Raw genomic sequence first — 11791 nt, forward strand, 5'->3', positions numbered from 1 at the left:
TGTGGAACGAATCATGTTTCCCAATGTGCCAAAAAGCATCCTATCTCCCCGCTCTCCTGCAGCCCTCGAAAACCTCCACTCCATGTGAATTTGTATTAAGAGCACCTCTTAACTATGCAAGGATATTACTGAACACAGCCAGATAGAAATATGTGATATATATTTGGAAAAAGCAGAGTTAAACTTGACAATGGGTTTAGTGTAGTTATTTCCTCCCTCCCCCTGTTTTACATTAAAAAAAAAATCTTGTGGATCAGTTGGATTCATTGTTTTTGTTTAATGCCAGTTTCCATATACAAACTCTCAGTGGAATATAATTACAGCAGCATAACTAAAGGGCATGGCTCAAGGAAAACAAACAAACAAACAAACAAACTTTCACTGTAAGCTTCAGGAAGGGGAAAAGGCCTATTCCTGAGAACTTGAGCTGGTATTCACAAGGACGGGACTCAAAAGCTAAAAACTCCCATCTCTTCTTATGCACAATCCTGGAACTACAAGTACTCTTATCACACGGATGCAAAGTTTCCAGTCTGGAAAATATTATGCAATTAATAATAACTATATTTATCAGGGGGACATTTTACATCCAGATTTTACAGGGAGCAAATTTAACGAAGCTAGAACTGCCAGGTAAAATCTCTTCAGGTAATTTATTTATCTGTTTGTCCTCTTGTGTCCAACGGAAACAAAACAGGCAGAGAAAAATAAAAAAAATGAAATAACAATGAAAAAATAATCATTCAAACATTCTTACTCACTGATCCTGTCAAGAGTGCTTGAACGATGCAATTTAACTACGTGCTCCATTTTTACTCCAAAGATTTTAAAATTTCAATTTGAAAAATAAACAGAAAATGGTCCCAAAGTTGGAAGTTCAGTTGAGAAAACGAGAAAGATTTTCTCCACTACTAAATTTTAAGCAGTTTGTAGCAAATGTTAAAGTGCTTGAACAGTTGATTAATCTGGGGTTGTCCTGATTTGCTCAGCTCAATATTTAGTTTGTTTAAAAAAGGTTGAATACTTCAGGATGCAAATAGTTTATACCAAACATTTTTGTCTGTCTTTACGCTAACAAACCAAAGTCACTGATTGTAAATGGAAATGTTTTACTGCAAGTTTGGGAATGTTTGGTTGGTAAAGGACACAAGTGACTCGTCAACATAACACCTTCCACTGTAAATAAGGTGGGAGTTTGCTTTTCTGTGGTGTTAAAAGCCTAAAGGCAACAACCCCAGTCCTATTTGAATATACAAGCAAATATCTGAATATTTGCCATAATCAATACTTTCTTGAAATCGAACTATTAGACTGATTTAATTTAGAATCAAGGATATCAGTGTCATCGATTTTATCTATAGAGTGAGCTTTAATTTAGCTTCTATTGTTTAATATTTCTGTAATAATGAAGTGTATTAAGTGTGAAAAACAATATCCCTCTGTCTGTAATAAGTTGCAGTTATTGTGGGCAGTGCTATACATTTTTTTTCTGTCTCTTTTTTATTTTTGCATTTCTTAACCCAGAAATAAGTGTTTCTGCCTCTACGTGGCTCCTGACTATGTGAAGCTCATGTTCTCCCTCAGTGTCTCTCGCTGGCCTTGAAAGGTGTTTTGCTTCAGTGCACTTTGGTCACCTATTTGAACAATGCATGTGTCCTTTATAGCAGCTGAAAGCTGGGGAAATTGCCTTTGCATTTAATTATAGACTAAAACGGTTGGCAGGAGGCAAAATGTGCCGAGCTGATTCTATGACACAAGACTAAAGATTAAAAACATTTTGAAGAACTATTTTTTTAATGCCAATTTAAAGATCTACATGTTTTTTTTTTCTTTGCTAGTTGTTTTATTTTTCCATCTGTCTGTCCTACCCTTCACGACGGAAATAATAGGCTTGTTCCTAATAGCACCTTCACATGGGTTGATCCTGAGAGGATGAAGGGATGATAAAGAGCTCTATTCATAGAGCTTGAAACAAGGCTGAATTGTGTGGAGGCAGAGTCGTAACTTTCAGCTACGGAGACAAGAGGCTCTCGGTGTTTTTGGCCTCTTCGTCAACGCGGGCTCATTGATGGGTTTCAATAGCAGATGTGAAGGGTTCTACCTCTCCTACGAAAACACCTAGTTCCATCGTCGCTCCCCATCCCAGCTTTTATGATGAGGAGAACGCAGGAAAAAGCCAAACTCTTCCTGATAAAACGCATCGAGGTTCTGTGTGTGTGTGTGTGTGTGTGTCGACGCACAAATGGAAAAGCACACATTTATTTTTCAGCTCCAGCTTGAGCACTTAGACACCTGGTCTCATGACAAAAGCCATCTCTTAAAAGACTTGAGGAGTTAGCAGTCTCCTTATCGTGATTCTTTTTTTGTTGCTCTTTGTCGTCCTCTCAGCAACCTCTCAGTTCTTGTGACATTTCTGTATCCACTGTCTTCTCCTCTGTGACTATCAGAATAGTTTTAAGAGACCTTGGTCTTTTTATTAGATTTTAACATTTTCAGATATCACAACTAACCGCTTTTGCTAATTTAATTTGTCTTTATTTATTTATTTTTATTTGACTAGAGCTTGTGTCACAGCAAAAAAACAAAAAAAACTGACGTTTTGACACAATAGCATTTCCTACAACTCAAGTACTTCGTTACATTCTGGTGTAAAAACCCAAACCATTGCCCAGCAGTTGGTTAATTGGTGCTGTGGGAATGTGTCCGTATTTACTCCACATCTCACGAGCTTGTAGTAAATATGGATATTTATGGGTAGGTATTAAAGAGCCCACTTGGATTTGATGGGGATGGAACACCTGGCTACACATTTTTATTCACACTGCAGTTAATACGCGAAAGGCTTGCTCGGATTGAGACGTCACAATTTTTCTTCGAAGAAGCACATTTAAAAACCGGTACATCACACATGAAAACCCTACAGATAACGCCAACACACTTTCAACTGAATGATGATAGATTTACTCAATGTACCTATTAGTGTATATCAGTGTGTGGCCTGATTTATTCTGTGTAGTCAAAAATGATAAATTACAACAGAAATGTTAGATCCCACAGAGCCTGCAGGATTCTTTCATTTATGTTGTGAATAGAGGTACCAGCAGTTCTGTGGATAAACAGATTCGTACTGGCATATGGTAACATTTAAGAGACTTGCATTTGATTTTCGTTCCCATTCTCTCTCTCAAATTATAGGCACATACGTTTAAGCGTAAAATTGGTATGTGATGTTTGGTCAGTATCCACAGTAAGCGAACAATGAAGCTGAAAACTGAGCCATTTTGCCACAACTGTGATTTTCCAACTCCATTTTATTTGTTGATGTTTTAGAATTAGCCTCTAAAACATCTGATAGCAGAATACAATGGCTCCTCAAACTGTTAACATTCAAAAATGATTTATTTGGTTATAAAAACACATCAAATATCACCACAAGAACAGCACGTCCACAGTAAGTGATGCATCATGACCTGGGGGTGTCTTTTCTTCAGATAGAGCTAAGGTTTTCAACCAGAATGGATGATGGTCTGAGTGGTTCAAAAATACCTGGCAAGTCTGCATTAACATGCTTTCACGTTTTGATAAAGTTTGAATGTATTCAGGTTTCGGTTCTAGTTGTTTTATTTTAATCTGTGCAGGTTTTGGATCTGTACCCTTGTTAGTGTTTGGGTAAAATCATAGCAGTCTTTTTGTCCGTACAAATCTTCCCTTTGAGTTTTTATTACTTTACTGACGTGGCAAAAGAACTTCAGACAAATTCGATTTAATAATAGAGTATGTCTGCACCATAACAGTAAGAAAACGAATCCTCTAAAAGTGGGGATCACAGCCGTGCCTTCTACACTGCTAGCGCATTTTTAACTTAATTTTTTTATTATTTTTTTTTATTTTTAGTTCTTTTTAACTATTGAGCTGTTGTTCAAACCAATGAAGGGACATTTCATCAACTCATATTGCTTACATAAGTAGCTCTATGTAGAGCCATGAATTATGTCTGGTATATCTGGCATATCTCCTGTTTATATATATATATATATATATATATATATATATATATATATATATATATTTTTTTTTTTTTTTTAACTCCACTATCTCAGGTGGAGACGGTGTTTGGCTCTCCCAACATGACGGTGGCTTATCACGTGACAGGAGGGGAGACAGTTTACCCTCCCTCTGTAGTAGCAGAGGGTTTGATGTCCTACGGCCGTGATAAGCTGATTGCAGACCTGCGACAGTACCTCCCCATGGTGACAGCCCTGCCTCTTCCTGTTGCTTTGTGGAGATCCAGCCCCGCCACTGGCTTCCAGCTTAAAACAGGTCAGCCGACTCTCACTCAGGGTGAAAACGAGTGTGTCACAGATCAGCTTGAGACTTCACAGTGTTTTTTCCCCCCTGCTGTGATTTTACCCTGCAAAGAGAGGGGGAAAAAAATACTTGTTTGTCACACCGCACACATAAATTGACACATTACGTGTGCATAATGTAAAGTTTATAACACACAGTACGTCTAAACCAAGTCTTACATTGTGCCATTCTTTGTGTTGCAGTGTTGCAGTTTGTAGGGGCAGGTGATGACCCCCGATCCTGTCGCTTCTTGCAAATGATGGAACAGAGACTTGAGAAGGTCTTTTCTGAGGCGCAGGCCAAAGTTCTCAACGCTAAAAGCCGACTGGCAGTTCAGGTAAAGCGGCGACCTTAATTCGCCCGGGCTGGGCTGCTCTGCTACTGTTAGTCATCTGGCGTTTTATAAGATTTGGCAGCTTCAAACAAATGCAAATTGCTCACCATTTGTGCAAAATTCTCCCCTCGTGAATTGGGGTGTTTCTGTTTTTTATTTATTTTTTTTCACCAGCTGCATGGTAATTATGCCAGTGAACCACTGTTTGTATTCATTTTAATGCACTGTCACATTAAAGTGCACCATGTATTAAAGCTAATTTGACACTGACGCGTTTAAATAAAACGCTTTTATAGATAACTGTTCCGTTTTTTTCCCATTTGCTTCTGTCGTTTCCTACGTCTGCATCTTGTTTTCTTGCTAAACTGATATCTGGGTTTTTTTTCCCCCCATCTTTTCTTAGATTCTGAGTGTTTCTCAGACACCAGGCTCTCCTGCTGTGTCTTTAGTCTACACTGTAAAGAACGGGACTGTATTTCTCAACGGAACAGTTGCCTCCAACCTTCTTGGTCAGTTTTCTGCTGAGCTGGTGGGCTACTTCCTCTTCTATCCTCCTCTTATTATTGCTGAGCGTAAGTTGCATTTTTCTTCTAGTCTGAAATAAATGTGTTAATGCAGAATTCAGCTGCTGCAAACAGTGTACATGTTTCATTAGGGAGTGCTTCTTTGGCAGCCTCAAATCTATTGTGTTAATTTAGAGAATGTTTTTATGAGCCGTGGTCCACATGGAGCCACTGAGTCCGTCTTGTAAAGTGCCTGTCAGCCTAAATGACTGCCGGTTTCCAAGGGATCCCGTGCTCTCGGCTATTCTGCAGCTTTTGAAGAAATATTCAGTCTTCATCTGTTTTAAAAGTGCAAAGATAAATAAGCAGTGACAGGAATCAGCAGGAGACTAAACAGCAGTCCCAGTGGGAGTCCAGTGTGTCTCCGCAAAAAGAAATACGACAGGCAAAGGTCTAACATAAAAAAAAAGAGAGAAGCAAGTAGTGGTTGGATGCGATTAAAAGAATCTAATTAATAGGAGGCTTTATGTTTAGCTAATTGTGATTAATCACAATTTTTTTTTTCAAAAAACGATATATGACAAAATAAGAAAAGTTATTCAATTTGAGCATCTTTTTAATGAATAAGTCCATAATAATCATAAATGAAAAGTAATCTATACACTAACAAAGGAATCTGTCTTGGTTTATTAAGAACTGTTATACTGTAGTTATCCGATGATGCTCTGGTTCTTACTACCTTTAACATACAGCGGCTGTTACATTTTCTCTATATGAAATGTATTTTTTCTTAACATTCCTCTCCAGTGAGTCTAAATACAGTATTATTATCTAAAAGGTGGAAATAAAAGCAAAGATAAAACATCTGGATTGAGAGCCCTCTGGCATGAGATGTGATCACATTTTCATCTGATAGTTTTCTTATCTTGTCTGCAGGCTCCATACCACCACAGATATTCTCTAATTTTAAGTTTTAAATGTTGAAGCTCTGTAAATATAAAGTATCCTCTCAAAAAAATAAATTTCCCACTTTTCTTGTGTCGTGCACTGTTTATTAATTAACTCTCTCATCATCACTTGCCCTTTTACATTTGATATTTATTATTTAAACACTGTGTCATTTGCATTTTCAAAGCACATTAACACAATTTTTAAAAAATATATTATTTTTCTGTAATTAGTTTTTCAAAGTTAATGCTTTCAAGCGAGACATCATGAATGGATACATTGTACGTATCTATTGCACTACATTCATGTATATATCTTTTTTTTTAATCAAGAATTTCCACTTGTTTTAGTTTAATAGTTTCACTGAGATGCTTTGTTAAAATTTTAAATGTTTACAGAATTGTTTCTTTTTCCCATAAAGACTTTTCTGATACTTTTTGTAAACATAACAGCCATGCAACCTTGATAAACTATTCAGATTTTATATTACGAACTCTGTAGATTAATCTATTACCGTATTTTTTGGTAATATAAGCCGCGACTTTTTCCCCACACTTTGAACCATTCGGTTTATAGCCAGGTGCGTCTTTTCTGTGGATTTTTCTTCAACCGCCAGGGGGGGCTCTTTAGCGGGAAGTGAATCGTTGGAAGTCAAAATTGGAAATCAAAGAAGAAAGTGCTAATTTTCATTTAGCACATGCTAACAGCAGGCACGACTGAGAAATTTCTTCAAACTCATAACCCCTCATCATGGAAACCACACAAAGAAGTTCATAAGATGCAGCTTTTAAGTTGAAGGCTATCGATCCGGCAGTACAGATCGAAAAATACGGTATTTAGCTTATTCAGCCATCAATGTGCAGAGTAAAATTACACGCATTCGGCTTTCAAGTGTTTCAGGATCCGATGATAATTCATGGAAATTATTCAAAGAAATACCTCTTTTGAAATGTGGACTGTGGACTCTAGCGTTGGGATGTCTGTGCTTGCTGCAGCATGCGCTACGTGGTGATTATATTTTTGGATGCTCTGATTTTCCCCACTCGCAAACAACAATAGTCTTTTCCAGCATCCTATCAAACAGAAAAAGTTAACCCTCAATGGGCCAAGACTGCTGCTGTTTCCGGCCAGAACCTTTGCATGTAAAAAAAACAAACAAAAAAAACAAACTGACGCAGATAATTACATTAATATTTTTAACACGGATTAAATAATTGAAATTAATGCATTGAAGTCCCCATGTAGGTCACTACAGGTGTCTGCGGTTTGAACTACACCTTTTTAATTCTGTGCTGCTTGTATTTCCCCACCTTTTGCTTGATAAAAATGGACTTTCACTATGTGTAGAATAACGCTCAAAATCACAAAGGACTTGACGCTTGAGACATTTGAGCAGCATGAGTCACAACCAAGAGACTCGCTTTTCTGTTATACCTTGCGGCTGATCACAGCCTTGAGAGCATTTTTTTCTGCCTCTGGCAACAGCCAGCACTTGGAGCAATGTGTCTGTCACATTCCTGTGACAGATGTGATATTTCGAAAAAAATAAAATAAAATGCCCTGAGATGGTGTCTCTGAAACTGAGACTTTTCACTGAGCAGAGCAGATGGGTAAATATGTGGAACTTCTGATTTAAGTCCAGTTGAAATGATTTTTTTTTGCCAACATCTAACAGGAGAAAATCACGAATGCTACAATTATTTGTCGTATAGTTGAAGGGGAAACTGTTGTGCAAAATGGGAATTTTTAATGGTTGAATATTTTTACCACGTCACATCCATCATGATGCAAACCTCAGATACTGGCTGGCAACAGTCTAGGGTTGTGGTAAAAAAAAAAAAAAGACAAGCTAATTTTGTCTTTTCATGCTTAATTCTGCTTCCAGGCAGAAAACCCATAAAGACAATGTTTCTAAGACTTTGTGACTTTGCCAAAACTGAACAAGAAAAATTCTTGATACTGGATGCTTTTAGCATGCCCATCACATCCAGCTCCTATTTCTTTACATCAGGTTTTTATAGTTGTTCATTCTCAAACCACACATCAAACAGTAAAGATGTAGAGAACAACACCATCATTTTGAGTAACAGAAAACTTGAGGCTTGTTAAGACAACATCTTCCTGTTGGAAACATTATGCTGTTTGTTGAACGACGCATCCATTTGAATGATTTGGAAATAACAAGCTTTCCATTAAAATTAAAAAAATCTACAAGATCATAAAACTTAGACATATATAACCTTCACAAATATACTAACAGAAGAAATACAAACAAATTTCACAAGAACTCTGAATATCTCTGTTTATTTTTAAAATTGAAATCAAAATCAAAAACATTTAGAGACAGTAATTTTAACCCTTTGAAGACGAGGTCCAAATGGGCATCCCGACGCACAGTCTCTCTTCTCTGTGCGTCAGCGCTCGCTATAAAGCCATGTAGCGATAGCTAGCAAAACTACTACTAACCCTGCACACACCACGAACTCTAACTAACACACTTATAGTCTAAAAAACCCATCGAAACACTCTTAGTAAAATCCACAGCATCACTGTGCCCTAGTCTCTTGCCGTATCCAAATCCCCCCCCCCCCTCGTCACTTTCCGCGAGTCTCCATTCTACCTAGCAACAGACCGTCAACACATTTTTATTGGTTGTTTCGAAATGTGGTACATTTAGACCCCACAAAATAAGGCGGAAATGATCGATCTTATTTCTGGCTTTATTTTGAAGTAAATAACCACAAAACCAATATAAAAACACCACTTTTATAAAGTTTGAAGTCCGTGCTGTCCAACAGAGTCGAAATGAAAACTCGGTATGCGTCCATGTTATTACGAAGCCTTGTTAATGCGTCACATGCTTGTACGCCACATGGCGGGCAGCGACTCCATATTAACTAAAATAATGACTGACTCATGGTATATCTTCTAGCTTAACCTATATTGTATTGTTTTATTATTTCCCTTGGCACTCCAGAGTGAATGGATAACATTTATCAGGATTGAGAAACAAGTTTATTTTTAATCGGTAATGTTAGTTTAAATAAAATGTGGTTCATCTGAAAGCCTTTTATTTCTTGATTTGCAGCTGGTGTGTCCTTGGCAGAAACAGTTATGCTCGATTGCTACGAATCGCTACAGTGACTTACTAAAAGTAATCTGGAGTTTATCACTTATCATTTTACTGTCCTGGTTGCGTATTTTTCATCAGAGTAGATATGTGATTTATTTGTGGATGGTGAATAAGTGGCTCAGCCTGGTAAATAAAATGTGGTTGCATAAGTTTTCCCTGACTTTATGAGATGAGTGTGTGGATCCTGCGGCGGATTATAAGAGACAGACAAAACAAGAAGACAGATATTTATTTAAAAACATATGTAGGTTTTGTTTTCCAGTCTGAGAAGAACGGAAGGTTAGGATTTTTCCCCGAAATTCAATCTGGAAATAATTTTTCTTGTGATCTTAAGTAATTTTTAGTTTATTTTCTGGTTAAATGAAGATAAATGGAATGTCCGATAGAGTGAAGAGTCTCTTTCGTTTCTTTTTGTACTTTGTTGGTGAAGTTAGGCTGAAAGATTTGGTTAACTTACAGACCCATTTCGGTTTCCAAGCATAGAGATGAAGACGAGCTCCCCTGTAAAAGACACAGGAACTGACAGAAAGAAACTCAAACACAAAATACTTTAGACAGCTGTCATTTATTGTGCTTGTTTTTGCTGTACCTTAATGTTACCCTCTACATGGGTGGCACAAACATTGCTCCCTCATTTCAGAGGCAGTTATTGCAGCAGAAAATAAACAGTGGGTGATTTTCCACCACCCTGAGCTCTGGTCCTACAGAACAGACCTGGGATCTCACAAGACTCAAAAGTGCATGCCTGCTGCTGCTCTGTGTTGCTGTGTGACTCTTGTGTAAGCTGGACTGCATGTTTCAGCTCTTTTACTCCCTCCCTTAATCTATTTCTCTCAAGAACATGAGGAAAGTTGCAGGGAATTTTTTTTTGTCTGAAATTAAAAAGTCAATTATAGGTGGAAAATGAATTATTGCTTTAAAAATTGTTTTACGGATCAAAATATATTTTTTTGCTTTAAAAAAAAAAGTCCAAAAGCCCTTCAATGGTTTATTCTCCCGCCGCTTATTGTAAACAGTTTGATTTGAATGCTTGTCTCTGATGATCCAACTAAGCCTGCCCATAGCAGATTTTGCTGACAGTTTTTCCAACCTATCTGTTACCATTGCTCTTCTTCTTCTCACCCTTTCGCCCCCCACCGATCTTCCCCTGACACGCCTGAGTGTGCACTTATGCAAGTCTGCTTTAAGAGGCCACTGATGCAGCATTTCCCCCCCCAAACACCGCTGTGCCAAGCCCCCCCGGCACAGGAGCTTAATCAGGCAGGAAATACATGTAAGAGAATACAGAGACAACCAGAACTCATACGGCTTTAAGCACGTCGTCTCTTCTCTATTTGTCTGGCATTCAGAGATAACGAGGCTTTGAACAGATATCTCAACCACAGACAAGAAAAAAATAAAATATGGAAAATGTAAACTGTTGCCTACCCTTGTGATGTTTCTGGAAATTTTGACAAGACTCTTTCTCAAATACAAAATATGTGTCAACCATTTCGTCTCAGAGTACGGGGTAATCAAAGCCATTGAACTTATTGTAAATGTTTCCTTTTAATCACTCAAATCAAAGGTGGCATGAGAAAAGCTTTATAAAGTCAAAGTGCACAAGATTAAAGCTTGAAAGGAGGATGTGACTTTTATGCAAACGTTTCTTTGTCTTTGCAGCACTTGAATACCACAATCTGAACACGTCTGTTGAAACAAGAGACTTCTGGGTAGTCACAGGTAAGCATGTCATTGCTCTAATTGGGTAAGAAAAAAAAATCGTCTTCTGAAACTTACTGAAGTATCTCAAAATGCATTTATCAGGCATGCATTCATTATTGAAGTAATGTTGTAGTAATTATATGATGGAATTAGAGCATAATTTGTTAAAACTTGAGAAATGTCTGCTTGTCTTCATCACAATTTCTTTCACTTTGATCTTAACTTACAGTTAAAACCAAATTTATACATACATTTGGCACATGCAGGTTTAAAGTAATCTTTTAAATTTAACAATGTTTCTGGAAGTGATATGAATATTTTGGATTTTCCTAATAATATAATTACAGGATGTAGCATACTTACAGGATATTTACATGCATTTTAACAAATGTAAAATTAACATTTATAAAAAAATTTAATTTAAATATTCTCTTTTGGGAGAGTGGTGTCTAATTTTCTATTGTATTTTCTGTTGTTCCAAATTAACATTATCTGCTGAACAAAGAATAAACCTCAATGTTTGAAAGCAGACTTGCACGTTGGCTTCAGGTATTAGTCTCTCAGATCAGATTTTATGGCTCTTAACCTGCACATGCTGCAATATTAGGCTGAGTCAATACAAGGTCAGCACCTCCGTAATGAGATTTACTCCCACTCAACAAGACATACAACCAACAGAAATGCTTTTTCAGTTTTCAATAAAGTGGAGCACCTCTGTGGATGTTTCTTTCTTTCTTTCTTTCTTTCTTTCTTTCTTTCTTTCTTTCTTTCTTTCTTTCTTTCTTTCTTTCTTTCTTTTTCTTTCTTTCTTTCTTTCTTTCT

The 11791-nt window shown here is 37.2% G+C and overlaps 1 protein-coding gene across 1 annotated transcript in view; it reads left to right on the top strand.

Moving 5' to 3' along the window:
• kiaa1549lb (KIAA1549-like b) overlaps positions 1–11791 on the top strand; it is a 60823-nt gene that overhangs the window by 28858 nt on the left and 20174 nt on the right. The window contains exons 5-8 of the mRNA XM_007549834.2: positions 4101–4320; positions 4551–4684; positions 5085–5253; positions 10928–10987. Coding sequence (XP_007549896.1) covers positions 4101–4320; positions 4551–4684; positions 5085–5253; positions 10928–10987 — 583 coding nt within the window. The remainder of the gene's footprint in view (positions 1–4100; positions 4321–4550; positions 4685–5084; positions 5254–10927; positions 10988–11791) is intronic.

Source organism: Poecilia formosa, unplaced genomic scaffold, assembly GCF_000485575.1.
Source record: "Poecilia formosa unplaced genomic scaffold, Poecilia_formosa-5.1.2 Scaffold33, whole genome shotgun sequence".
Taxonomy (NCBI): Eukaryota; Metazoa; Chordata; class Actinopteri; order Cyprinodontiformes; family Poeciliidae; genus Poecilia; species Poecilia formosa.